We start from the raw sequence: 13,895 nt of genomic DNA, 5'->3' as shown, positions 1-13,895 counted from the left end.
GAGCCGTGATCCCCTCGGCGCTCCCTCATCCCCGGTGCAGGGCGGCCACGAGCAGGGTGGGCGCTGGGTGCGGGGGCTGCGCGCCCCCCCCCCAAATGCCTGGGTGCTGCCTGCTCCTGCTGCTCCTCTCCGGGGGCTAGGGGAAGGTTTTGCAGCCCTGGGGTGTGGGGATGGAGGGAGGGATGGAGGGATGCAGGGATGAAGGGATGCACGGATGGAGGGATGCAGGGATATGGAGGGATGCAGGGATATGGAGGGATGCAGGGATATGGAGGGACGCAGGGATGCTGGTACCCAAGGATAGGGCACCGAGGGGATGCAAGATTATGGGGTCCCGGGGATGCAGGACCGCAGGGACGCAGGCAGGGCCGGGGCTGCGGGGGCAGAGGGAGGTGGGATCGCGGGGCTGCGGCGCACCGGGACCCTCCCCGGCAGCCTCCCCGCCCGGCTCGGCCGTGCCACCCCACGGCACGGCGCCGCCACTGCACCGCCAGCCCCGCGGCCCCCAGCCCCCCACCCGGGGGCTCCGGCCGCTCCCCATCACCCGTGGCCCCCCTCCCAGCCCCGTGCTTGCCGCGGGACCGGCGGGACACCCCCCCGCGGGACCCCCTCCCCGTGCCCGGTGCTGTTCCCGGGGTGCTCAGCCCGTGCCCGGAGGCAGGATGCGGCCCCACCGCCTGCCCCGGAGCGCAGCGGGGGCCACGCAGCGGGACCGGGGCTCGGTCTGGGGCCGCGTCCGGTTCGGCCCCTCCCGGGGAGCCCCGGAGCACCCCCGGGGCCCGATCCTGCCCGGTCCCGGCGGAGCGGCGCTGCCCGGTGCGGCCGCACGGTGCCGCCGTCGGCCACCGGATGGGAACGGAGCGGGGGGGAGCCGGGGAAATAGGGGCGGGAGGGGACGGACTGGGATTGAGGATGGGATTGGGATTAAGGGGGCAGGAAGAGGGATGTGGGAAGAGGATGGGGAGGTGCCGGGGGTGACTGGGGGCAGGATTTGGGGAGGGGGGGGGTGGGATGCAACAAGGCATGGAGTGGGGTTGTTGTGGGATTGGGGTGGGATCGGGGAGGGGAATGAGGATGGGAGGGGATGGGGCCAGGAGTAGGTGGGAAGAGGGAAAGGATTGGGGTGGGATTGGGGCTGGATGGGGCCAGGACACACGGCCGGGGCCATGGCGCTGCCGGGCACCCCAGAGGGTGCAGGTTTTGTGTCTCCTGCACCGAGGGGAGCTGAGCAGAAGGTTGCTCTTGTACGTACATGGGAAGGAAATGAATCCTGGGCCGAGAGCACGGCCGTGGTTCGTGCCACGCGCTGGGACCCCGACACCAGCCCTGCTGCTGAACACGCGAGCGGCGTGCGCGGGGATTTCCCTGACACGCTCCAATCCCTCCCCTCGTTAGCGGCCGCGCTCACCGCAGGGCAATGGGGGGCACCTCATGAGCCCCCGGTGCCAGCAGCACGTTTTTGTGGTTTCCCATAAGATATGGAAATAAAGAGAGCGTCCCAGGGCTGGGGGGGGTGGCGGAACCCCAGGGACGATGCTCGGCCCCACCACAACTCGGCCTGGAGCCCCCACTAAAGGACCCGCCGCAGAGGTCTCGTGGCACGAAATGTTCTGGTTGTAATGGGCTCCCTGAGTATTTATTAGAATATTTTATCATATCTAAGGGCGGCAAGCTCGGCCCTGCTTGATCTAGCCTGGTTGCAACTCTCGTTTGAAAGGGATATTCTTAAAGGGAGTGACCTGCTAAGTGAATAAATTGACTCTGCCTCCATTTATCCCTGTCCTGCCCGCGCTCTGTTATGTCGCGGAGATAAGGGCGGGCTGGACGAGGCTGGTTGGCATAATTAATATTTATCACTTCATCTAGAACAAGCACAATCATCCTGTTTATCCACAGCCCCCAAAAGGAGCAGCAGGCTGTGTCTGGGGAGCAGAGGCAGCCCCTTCCCTTGGTAAACCCACCGACACCTTGGTTATTGAGGGGGCTGCGAGCCTGCCCGTCCCTCCCCGTCCCCTGCGTCCCCCGTGGGGCCACATCCAGCCTGGGCAGTGGGATGGAGATGGGGGCTACGGGGGCTGCCCTTCGCACACCCCATTCCCATCCCCAAAGCCCCCCCTGGGGCACAAACCCAGCCCGAGCCTGCGGAAAGGGGCCGGATCCTGCCCTGGCACTGGGCAAAGCGCCGCAGGAGCCAGCCCATCCTCAGGGCATGGGGAGACGGGGCTGGAGGAAGCCTCCAGCCTTTTGTCTCCGGCAGAGGAATTAATTATTTTGTTCTCTCATTACGCTGGAATAAAACCCATTGTAGAGTAGCATACATTTCGGTGCCTGAAACCGCTTTTTTTTTTTTTTTTTTTTTTTTAACTTCCTGGGAAACGTTTCTCTCCTTCTCTCGCCCTTCTCCAAATCATCTCCGTCTAATTGCGCAGCCATCGGCGTTTTGGATGAACCACGAGATGGAGGGGGATCGACCAGGGTGCTGTGAGGGGCATGGGTCCGGCCCCAGAGGGGGTCGAGGGTAAAGAGGGGACCCCGAGGTCAGCCCCGGGCCCCGCAGCCCCGCACGAAACCAGCGCTGGCAGCGGCACCCCCGAGAGCGGCCGGCCGCCTCCTCCCGCCGCCGGGCGATGCTCAATTGTTTGGAACATGAACTGGAAATTAATACATACGGTTAACGTCCCCCCGGCACCCCCACCCCTCCCCAGCGCCGCGCGCCTCGTTAATTGAACGGCACCAAGCAAATGAGGTCAGAGCTCGCTTAAGCCAGCCAAGGACACAGAAACACACCGACAGCGAGACACGGCCGGTCTACCTAGCGATGCTTAGCATTCCTGCCAGGAACCGCTCATTAAAAACCTAAAAGACGGCTTTAAGCATCCCATTAGAGGCTCTCGTGGCCTGTAGCAGAGGCTGGTGGTTGGAGGCCGGGTGCGGGCGGCGGGGATGGGAGCACAGCGGGGACACGCGGCGCATCCTTCACCAGTGGCTCCAGACCGCGGCGCTTTGGGGGGCAGCAGGCTGGGACCCCCCCAAGCTGTGCCCGGAGACAGGAGAAGGAGGCTGCGGGCAGCCCGGCCATGCCTTTATCCCCCAGCCCCATCACCTCCCTCGTGCCCTGCTCTCTCTTGGGGTGCCAGGGCCTCAGGAGCAATCCCCACCCCGTGCCTCAGTTTCCCCAGCTCCCTCAGGGCAGCGCAGCACCACGCGAGCTGAACACCCCCAAATTTTGGGGTGCCCCCAAGGGGGCTCTCAGCCCCATTTCAGACACCGTTTCCCATGTCCCTGCCTGCGCTCCTGCTGCCCCCTGCCCCATTCTCCCCCCGCCAGCCCCAGGTGCCAGGGCAGAGCCCCCCGCAGCCAGCTCGGGCTCCCCACCTTCGGCTGCTCACACAAAGGAAGCCTTTCCTCCACCCCACCTCGTCCTCCCGCTCCCCCGCTTCCTCTTTGGTTCCTTTCTCTCCTCTCTCTTTTTATTTTTTTTCCTCGAGAAATGAGTTGTCTTCCCACAGATGTGACTAAAAGCACTCTGGAAATGTCAGCCACTGCTGGAAAGGGACCCAGATAACATTTAGCTTTAGGTAAGAGAGTAGATTTTCTCCGCACTAATTCATATTTATAAGCTCTCCTGTTCCCAGGGAGAGCGCGGCACTGATAGCACTCGCTGATTGCTAGTGAGCAGTGCAGGGAATTGTTTTCATATCTGAGATTAAAGAGTGGTTTCTGCTCCCAGTGGCACCTGTGTATTTACGCTGGTCATTCTCAATTCATCCTTATAAGATTAAGACTGGAAATGGGAAATGGTTATAGAGTGCCGAGGCTGCGGAGAGGCCGGGGGACGCCGGCGGGGACCGGGCGGGCCCTTGGTGGCCTCGGATGCACAAAAAAAAAAAAAAAAAAAAAAAAACAGCGGAGGCCCCGAGAGCCCGGCTCCATCACAGGGGCCCCGCAGCAGCTCCGGGGCTTCCCACGGGAGACGGCATCCGGAGCGGGGACGGCGGCAGCGAGCACGGACACGGGCGGACGGCGGATGCCAGAGCGCGCCAGGACGGACGCACGCCCGTGATAGATTAGGTGAAAGATTTATTTCTGTTATTATTTTTCAGCTCATCCCGGGGCTTGTGTCAGCTGATTAAAAGCAAACAAGTAAAGCCCTCCTTCGCCGTGGCAGATCAAGGATTTGGGAACTTTTGGAGCTTTAGTTGGCTTGCTTTTTGTTGTTTTCTTTATTTCTGGAAATCGTGTTTGCGAACGGGCTGAGCGGCTCCAGAGGGAGTCGCGGCGTAAACACGGGGAGGGCAAAAAAAAGGGAAAAAATATATACTGTGGTGGGGATTTTAGGGCCTGGAATTAGGGGAGGAAGGGGAAAAAAATAAAGGGGGGGGGGGGAGGAGGCGGAGGCGTCGGGAGGGGTGTGCGGGGTGGAAAGGGAAAAAGGCGAAAGGAGAAACAAGACAATGGCAGAAGGCACCCCGGGGACTTCCTGAGAGGTTTTAGAAATTCAAAATACGCCTTAGAGCCTCAAAGCTGTGTCAGTCACAGCCCCGGCGCAGGGATCACTAAGGCTGCGGCCAAACAATACCAGATTGTCTGAGGAAGGTGGGAAAATAGGGGGTCTCAGCGGCTCCCGCTCACACCAGCGGTTCCGCTAGTCAAGCACGCGTTCCACATGAATCAATTCTGGACAGTGCCTCGGCATAATCCCCTCCAGCCTCGCTATGACAACTTGAAGGAGAATTCGGCGGCTGAGTGACAGCAGACGGAGAACTGACAAGGCAGAGGCCGCAGGACTTTCCTCCCCTTCCCCTTCCCCCTCCTCCTTTCGCCCTCTTTCTCCCCCCCCTTCCCTTTTTCCCCCCCTCCCCGGTAACTTTTTTCGGTGACCGCTCGCTCGCGTGCGCTGTCGGCGGCGCTTTGCTGCCCTCCTGCAGCCTACAAGCAGCTGCCCCCAAAGCCTGACCCCAAATCCTGCCTCCTGGGGTCTCCCCAGCTGGGGGATGCTCCAGGGGGGTCCCATGGGGAAGCCCCCAGCCACTTCCCTGCAGCCCAGCCCCAGGGACAAGGGGGAGAGGGGAGGTCGGGCAGCGGGGAGGAGCTGAGCCTGAGCGGAGATGTCCCCAAAGAGCCCAACGGGAACTTTTTGGGAAGGTGCAGGGGGACAGCAGGCATGGGGGGGGGGGGGCTGGGGGCTGCCTGGCTCCGGCTGGGATCCCCCAGCAGCAACGACCCCTAACAGCTCTGGAGGAAGAGGAGGGCGCAAGGTGCCAGCACCTCACCTGAGCATCCTGCACATGGCCTGGGAGCACCAACAAAGGTCACACACCTTCCTTCGTGGGGTGCTGCAGGGCCCCCTCCAGCCCTGCCCTTAGTGCTTTAGTAACCCTGGCTCGTTATCAGGGGGGTGTGACAGGAGGTGGGGCTCTTTTAATTAGTCCTTTGCAGCTGGCACCATCCTCGTGTGCCTGCCTTTGAGGGGCTTTGATGGCCCCTGGGTCCGGGATGGGGATGGAATGGGATTGGGATGGGATGGGATTGGGATGGGATGGGATGAGGATTGGGGTTGGGATGGCAATGGGATGGGGATGGGATGGGATGAGGATGAGGATTGGGATTGGGATTGGGATTGGGATGGCAATGGGATGGGATGGGGAAGGCAGATCACTGCCAGTTGTGCCAAGGATGCATTGACCAGATCCTGACTGGTTTGGGGGAGCTCAGTTACAGGTGGGAGCGTGGGGCCTGGCGAAGGAAGGCAGGAGGCAGTGAGCTGCCTTGAGGTTGTACTCAGAGACTTGAAGATGCTTCTCCAGCCCCAGCTTTCAGATCCCATTATCACTTCCCTGCACGTGCTGCCGCTTGCCCCTGCCCTCCTTGCCCAAGCAGCCCATCTGCCTCGTTAGGTAACCCGCGTGTATTATTAATAATCACATCAAGAATAAAGAGTGGTTTTGTCGTCTCTGGATCCTGTTCCTTTCTTGGGCTCCCCTGTTCCAGTTCCACATGCCTGCTCTGGGAGGCAAGAGGTATAAAGGAAACTAATTAAAAATTGCCAGTGTCTTATGTTGGAGCATTTGGGTGCGTTCAGTAGTGAAAGACGAGCGTCGTGTTGCAGGGAAATCAATTTTACAGTTACAGGAGCAGAATAAATAGAGGTGGTGCATTAAGGCAAGAGGACGGAAAGGGGCTCCAAGGATGCTGGTGCAGGGACACGGCCACTGTCGGGAGAAGCCACCCTGGGGACACAGCTCCTTGTCACACGTGGGGCTGGGGTGTGGGACGAGGAGGGTGCCGGGTCCCCTTGTGCCCAGGCTGTCCCCTGCTGGTGCTCCCAGCCCTGTCCCTGCCCTGGCCGCCCTCCCTTGGCAGCAGGCTGAGCCCAGATCGCTGCGTTTTCACCCAAAGCAGCGCTGAGCAGCAGGCTGAGCACCGCACACCGTCCCGGCCAGCCTCACAGGGAGGCAAACGTTGGTCCCCAAAAGCCCCCGCTCGCGCTGCGCGCATCGCTGCCATTAGGGATTCATTACCCATCCCCGCCACACGCCTCCCTCTCTGCCTCTCATTTATGTCTCCTCTCTCTCTGCGGGCATGCAGCTAAAATCTATTGGTTTCGTGCACGATTTCATTGTCTTTTTGGGGTCAGGGAAATGGTAAACAAGCCAATTATCCTTGACGGAGGGGGTTAAACGCTCGTCACCCCGCGCAGGTATCTGCACCCAGCTGGTGGGTTTCGCCCGGCGCGCGAGGAAGTTCTCGGCTGCGTGGAGACGGGAGCGCGGCAGTCGGGGGGGGCGAAAGCAAAATGACTTTTATGCTAAACCACGCTGCTGGCAGGCAGGTAGCAGCTCCGGGTCCGGGGGGGCGTGCCAGGCCCTTTTTGCCCCCCCTGGGGTCTCTGTGCTGCTGGCAGAGCCGTCCCTGGGACCCCCCCCTGCCGGCTCTCACGTCTGCCCCGTGCTGGCCACGACGCCCCCCCCTCAGCCCCCGGCTCTGCAGGATTTTCCTTTCTTCGCCCGTCACACCAGGACAGTTCCGATCCCTAATCCTCAAATTGTCCCTTGCCGGTTTTACATACAGCTCTAAGCTCCTCATAATAGATTTATTTCGGAAAAAAAAAGGAAAAAAAAAAAGAAAAAAAAAAAAAGGAAGGAAATAAAAACCCCTCTGTGGGTTATTATAGGATATTTTTGTTTTAATTGAAAACTATTCCGAGCACGGCGGGCCGGATCCTCACCGGTGTAACCCAGCACTGCTCACGAGCATCCTGCAGCCTCCCCGAGCGGGGGCTCAGCACCCCGAGAACCGGCCGGGATTTGGGGGGGCAGCAGCAGGAGCCGTGGCCGAGGGAGGCCGGGAGGGTGCTGAGCGAGGGGCGCAGCCTCTGCGGGGGCTGCTGGCAAGGCCGGCCGCTAATTGCGGTGATCACTTTTCCGCTGAGTGGCGGCCGGAGCCCGGCCGGCTCAGCCTGGATTGTCTCGTTGCTCGGCGCCTGATTGAAAATCGATGCGGAAGAAAATTGAAAAATACGGATTTGGGGTGACAGCGAGAGGGATGGAGGGCACCAGGTGAGGCCGGGGCCGTCGGCAGCTGGCTGCGCGCGCCCGGCGGGCGAATAAATCATCCCGGCATCGCCGCCACGCGCCGGGAGAGGTTCCCTGGAAAAGAGGAGCCAGAAGCAGAACGGGAGCCGGGATTGATCGGCTGATTATAAACGGCAGGATGAGTGCTATCGAGCCTCGTTTTCCCTTCATTAGGATCCATGCCACTCATTTCCCTAATAACCCACCTTGGAAGCTTTTAAGCACTTACAGCCCTGCTGAAGGCAGGAGCGTTTGCTAAAGGGTCTGCTGCCTTTCCCCAATCATCTCCTGATTAAATCAGGGCTCTCTGGGCTCGCAGCCACAGCAGGACGCTCGCTGCCCCCCGGCACCCCCGTGCCCTGGCTCTGCCCTGCAGAAATGCCTGCGTGGGGCTGGGGTCTGGTGGAAACGTGGGGGAGAAGCCGCTTCCTGCAGCTTTCCGAAAGCTCCAGCGCATCGGGGCCGTCAGCTGCTCCTCCTGGCCTCGTGGCTGTGCTTTGTCTTCCTCCTGCCTTGGTGCAGCGAGGAAGGGCAGAGGGCAGGCGCAGGGGGGCTTCATAGCACTGCTGCCCCTGCGCCAGCGCGTGCTGCAAGGTGTGTGCGCGCCGCAACGGTGCGTACATGCCCACAGGAGCAGCCTGCAGCATGTGCACACCCGTGCAGGCTGCAATATGTCTGTGAGCTCTGGGGATGATGGCACCAGCACCCACATGCCACGAGGGGACCCAGGATGCCGCAGCGGGCAGCGCCGTGGGGTGCCTGGAGGTGGGGGTGACACCGGGAGCCCCTCGGGGTGCCCAGCACACCCCAGCCAGCAGCGGCTGCAGCAGTCCCAGCCCCTGGATGCTCCATGGTCCCGCCTGGCCGGGGAAGAGGGGAAAGGCTGTGTCGTTAAACAAACTTAATTAAGTTGCTGCGATGGTTTCTTGGAGTTTGCTCATCCATATATTTTTTTTGGTGAGAAGTTGCCTTGGAACCTGCGTTCTCTGCGGTCTGGGGAGAGGAGGTCTCTGGGTGAATTAGCATTTATATAGCTGTGCCTTGCATTTCAAAACCCCCTTTATCTCTATTAGCACCTAATAAAGACAGAGCTTTGCTCTAATTCATAATTATAGCACTGGATGGAAATATTTGTGTTTCTATTCCCTGGGACTTTGCCTCAAAACCCCTCAGCCAATCTGGAGCGAAACATCACCAGGCTCCCCTCTGCGCCCTGTGCCGGAGCCGTCCCAGAGCATGGGGACCACGACTGTTTGCACGAGGGCTCCGCTGCACGAGGGGCATTTGCACAAGGGCTCAGTTGCTCGGAGGCCCTCGTGGCTTTTGCTCCTCGGCACCGCGGGGGAGCTGGATTTGGCTGGAGCAGGTGGCAGCAGGGCCAGCACCCGCCACGCCACCGCTACGGCTCTGCCTCTGCCGTGAAAAAAGGAAAAAAAGAAAAAAAAAAACCAACCTCGTTGCGAATTCACGGCACTCCCCAGCACAAATGGGTTTAAACTACCTTAAGTGTTTCAGCAGGGAACTGGCGCTGGCGGTGTAACACTGTATTACCGCAGCATTAGGAGTGAAGTATTGATCCTAATCCCCTGGTTCAAAAATAGGATTATCAGAAGGGGAGGGGAGGCAGGGGGCAGCCATGCAGGAGGATGCCCTGTCCCCAGCCACATCCCACCCTGTCCCCATCCCTGTCCCCTCGGTCCCTGCAGTGGAGGAAGATGCCGGAGCGCTGTGGGGTCCTGCCCAGCTGCATCCTCCGGGGCTGGCACCTGCCCCCAGAGGGCCCAGGAAGGGGCTGGAGCAGGGTTTGGGTGGGCGCAGGTCATGGCAGGGGGATTTCTCCTCCTACAACCAGCTCTGCGTCCCCTTGTCGTGGTGCCCGCAGCACCGGCCGCTCCGTTTGGCTGTCTCCAGACGCGCGTTTCCATTACGCGGCCTCTGCAAAGCCATCTCCCCCGATCGATACCGGCGCCTTCATCCCCCATTGATTGATTGACCGGTAGAGCCCAGGCTCTCCAGGCTCTCCAGAGCTCTCCCAGGCCCAGGGGGGCTTGGCTGCATTTCTGCTGCCGTGGCCCCTCTTGGCCAGGGCTGCCCCAGGAGCTGTCCCCCAGGGTCCCAGCCGATGGCATTGGACACTCAGGTGTGCAGGGGGAACGGGGTTCACTCAGCTCCGCCACCGTGCATCATAGCGCACACAGCACCGGGCTGGGCAGCTGCTTTATTATGGATTAAGGCACACGGTGGAGGCTGCGTGGATTTGGGCTCCTCTGTGCCAGGAAATCGGGAAGGGAGCTGTGAGGGCGGCTGCATCTGGCACCTCGCTCAGCCCAGCCCCGCGGCTTTGTCCCTCGTCCCAGCAGCAGCCCCTGCCCGCCGGCTCCCAGCACCGCTCACGTTTCCCTCCTAATCTCCTCTTTTTCCTTCTTAATCCCCTCTCTCCTCCCGGGCTGCTTCTCCCTCTCCTCTCTCTCCTCCTCTTCTCCCTTCCCTCTCTTCCCGCCCGCCCCCCTCCCCGCAAGCCAAATTACCCTTAATGATATGCTGAAGGCCATGACACCCATGTTGTCTCTTTGTCATCCTTCGCGGTGCAGTGTGAAAAGATAATACAAAATGCGGCACTTATCTACAATTGAGAGCCAAGACAACTTGCTAATCCCTTAATAACGCGCCGGCGAGGGCCTCATTGGCTGGCGGCGCGCGGGGCTCCCGCGGCTGCATGCAAAATCGCCGCCGCTGCTGCCAAGGTCTGGGCTGCGCGCCGTGCGCCGTGCGCCCTGCACCGTGCGTGCCATCGGCCGGGGTGCAGCTGCCCCAGGGGAACCGGGCTGCTGCGGGCTGCAGCTGGCAGCCAAACGAGCCCAAAACGGGGAGCGGGAGAGGTGGGGAGATGGGGAGCATCCTGCGGAGGTGTGCGGGAGAAAGGGCCCAAGGTTAAAAGGGACGTATCCCTGAGGGACGCATCCTGACGCTGCTGGCGCCCGTGTGAAACTCCATCCCTGATGGGTGCAGTCGGGCGGGTCCTGCTGCCAAGGGAGCAGGGCACGGTCTCGCTTGCTTTGCGCTGAGGTGCTGCACCCTGGAGGGGTTTGAAGATTGCGTTCATCCTTCTGGGGGACCGGCCAGTGCTGGGGGACGAGCATGGATGCACCCGAGCGTCGTGGCCTGGGAGCATCACTGCACCCACAGCATCACTGCATTCAGGGCATCGCTGCACCCACAGCACTGCAGCACCCAGGGCACCTTTACACCCACAGCACCTCTGCACCCAGAGCATCGCTGCATCCAGGAGCGGGGATGCCAGGGCGCAGCGATCCCAGGGCGCAGCGATCCCGGTGTCCCTTTGCCCCGCGCCCTGTGACGGACAGAAATTGCCACTTAATTTCCGGCTTCCTTTCCCCTTCCCCACCCCCGCTGTGATTTACTTCTCCCTGGAGGAGCCCAAAAGCTGTAAACACACTTTTATTTGTCAGTTGTATCCCTGCAGCCTGCAAGGCTGTTGAAAAGGTAATATATGATTTCAGTCCTCTTTGCTTGATGATGTCGGGATTAGGAGCCCTACATATTTTATAGAAACCTCTACATGATCTTCCTTTATAAATCATTTAAATAGGAGTGTCTTTTCTTGGTGTGTGATATAAAATATTTACTGGAGTGGATGAAGGCTATTCATCCGTGTTTACCCTCCTGCTTACCAGATCGGCTACATTTACAAACAGCTCAGCCTGGCACAGCCCTTCGCCGCTGCCTGCGAGGACCTGGTTAAACGCGGGGCTCGCGCGCTCCCAGCCCTGGGTGTGCTGCAAAAGTCAGCACGGGGGCCGGGGGGGTGACAATGCATCCCCCCAGCTCTGCTTTGCTGCAAAAGGAATGGTTTTGGTGCGGCAGCTCAGCGCACGCTGGTCCAGGAGCCGCGTGCCAAGGTATCCGCAGTCGCATCGCCCTCCGCACGGCCGGCTCCTGCCTGCAAAAACCGGGCTGTGCCCGCGGCTCCCGGCCCCGCAGCATCCTCCCGAGCGAGCGAGGCGCTTCCCCGGCCATTAGCATTCATAGCAATTCTTTTCATTTGTTACCTGGCAGGGAAATGAAAACACGTTGTTCCCCCCAGCGGGGTGTTCCCCATGGCGAGCCCCAACTTTTCAATCATTTCTTGGCACCGCCGTGGCAGAGAGCGGCCCCCCCGCCCCCCAGGCAGGAGACATTGCTATTAAAAGGCTCGCCCAGGGGCATGTATTTTACATAAGACGCCGTGTACATGCTGTGCAACATTCAGGAGGATCATGCTGGAGCAATTGGTCCGGATATAATGCCGGTTACCTTGCGAGATAGGAGCGCACAGAGGGGAGCGGATGCTCGCTCTGTGCTGCAGGGAAGCGACCCCCCCCTGCAAGCCCTCGGGGTTTGGAGGGGGCAGAATCACAGCCGACGGTGGGACGGGGACAAAGGGGTCCCAACTGCTGTCCCCTGGGGTGGCATCGCCGCTGTCCCCTGCCCGCAAGGTGCGAGAGCTCCCCTCCCTGCTCGCGACGCCGGGGCGGGGGAATTAACAGCTCAAGAACCAAACCAAATGTCTAGTGGCCTGAAAAGTTTCATTTCCTGCTAGCAAGGGCCCTGCAGAACGGCATGTAAAGGAGGCTGCGCTATCTGTACACAATTACACACCCGGCTGGCTTATTTCATGGAAATCAATGGCCGCAGAGGGACAGCCCGTCGGGGGCTCCGCAGTGCAGCGTGCCGCTGGCCCCCCCGATGCGTGCCATGTCCTCGCCGCGCATCGTCCCCACGCCCAGCACGGCCCCGCATGCAGATCAGCCGGGGACCAAAGGTGCTGGTGCTGCCTGGTGAGCAGGGAGAGGAGCAGGCAGTCGTTATTTCCTCCGCCCTGCATCCTGCAAACTCGCCGCTTCCCTCTCCCGTGCCATTTTCATAAATCATCCCCCCCGAGCTGGTGTTTTCCTGGGTGCCCGGCAGCCGGCAGCTTGTTACACGGACGTCTCTGGTTGTATCGCTTGTACCTATCAAGAGATAAGGCTGGGGAGAGGAGCGGAGGGAGGGGAGGCAGGGAATAAAGTGCGGCTGTGACAGGCAGGTTACAGAAAACAAGGAGCGGGGAAGTGGCAGGGCCCGGGAGATGCTGTCGAGCGCAGGGCGCTGCGGGTCACCGCGGTCCCTTGCTCAGGATGGGACCGGGGGACGCCAGGGTGAGCCCCCACGGTCCTGCTGCAGCCAGGAGCTCGTGACCTGGAGGGGATGCGTGACACGTTTTGGTGGGGGATTAAAGCACCGGGAAGGCTGCGGAATCACGCAGTGCCTGCAGTTATTTTTAGCTGGGGTGTTCCCAGCGCAGGGCTCCCAGGAGCTGGAGGCCTCTGCCTCGGGCAGCCCCGGGGAAGAGCTCGGCCCCGGTCAGCCTCGGGCCGGGAGCGTCGCCCTCCAGGCATGGGGTCGGTCCCTCGGTGGTGTAAATCAGGGAGACCCCACGGCAGGGCACTGCAGGGCCAGGCGCTGCCCCAGCGGAGGCTCCGGCCTCCAGCTGTGTTTCTCCTGCAGGCTTTTAGAGCTGGAGCGAGGAGAGAAGGGAAGGGAGAGGCTCCAGAATCAGCGCGGTGCTGGCCGGATCCTGACCCCCCACCGAGGTGTAAACCTGGCTGATAACGCAAAGGGGGCACCCCCAGATCCCACGCCACCTGTGGCCGTAACCCATCCACACCTCGCACCTTTATGGGATGAAAATAAAATAAAATCATTAATGCTGAGATTTGGCTGCCCGCCTCGGAGAGGTGCACGCGGTGAGCCCGGCACGTGCTGGCCCGGCGGTGCTGCCATGGGGTCCTGAGCCGGAGTCACTGAGGACTGAAAGCACCTGGGGAAAGGAGCTGGGGACCGGCTTTGTCCCCACGCACTTCCCTTGTCCCTCCCCGGCACCTGGAGGAGGGCATGGCCCTGGTCCCCTGCGGGCGCACCGAGCCCTGTGGTCCTGATGAATTGGCACAGCCACATCCCGGAGTAAATCATCCCTTGCTGCAGCACGGAGGAGGCGAGGCCGCGCATCCGTCAGCCTGGAAACCCGACCAGGAAGCCTCAGGGCTGCAAACCTCAGGGGCTGGAAAAGCCTGGAGGGGTCTGAGCAGCACCCGGGGCAGCGAGGAGCTCGCTCCTCCTTGCCCCAAGGCAGCCCCAAATGGGCCCAAATCCACGCTTTGGGCTGGGGATTTTGCTCCTACCAGCACGGGAGGGACGTGCTGCTCCAGGGCTGCGGGACAGGGGTGACACCACCCCACGTGCCACCACCAGCCGGTCCCTGCCCGCAGCTTCAATTACGAG

At 61.1% G+C, this 13,895-nt stretch overlaps 1 protein-coding gene across 1 annotated transcript in view; it reads right to left on the bottom strand.

Annotated features, from left to right (window-relative positions):
• Positions 1-219, bottom strand: part of LOC118179232 (calcium/calmodulin-dependent protein kinase type IV-like) — an 11,225-nt gene extending 11,006 nt beyond the window's left edge. The window contains exon 1 of the mRNA XM_035348396.1: positions 1-219. This exon is cut by the window's left edge and continues 1 nt beyond it. Within this exon, the coding sequence (XP_035204287.1) occupies positions 1-29 (29 nt within the window). The 5' untranslated portion in view covers positions 30-219.
• Between the last annotated feature and the right edge of the window lie 13,676 nt (positions 220-13,895).

This window comes from Oxyura jamaicensis, chromosome 28, assembly GCF_011077185.1.
Source record: "Oxyura jamaicensis isolate SHBP4307 breed ruddy duck chromosome 28, BPBGC_Ojam_1.0, whole genome shotgun sequence".
NCBI lineage: Eukaryota > Metazoa > Chordata > Aves > Anseriformes > Anatidae > Oxyura > Oxyura jamaicensis.
This window is presented reverse-complemented; position numbering and strand designations above follow the sequence as displayed.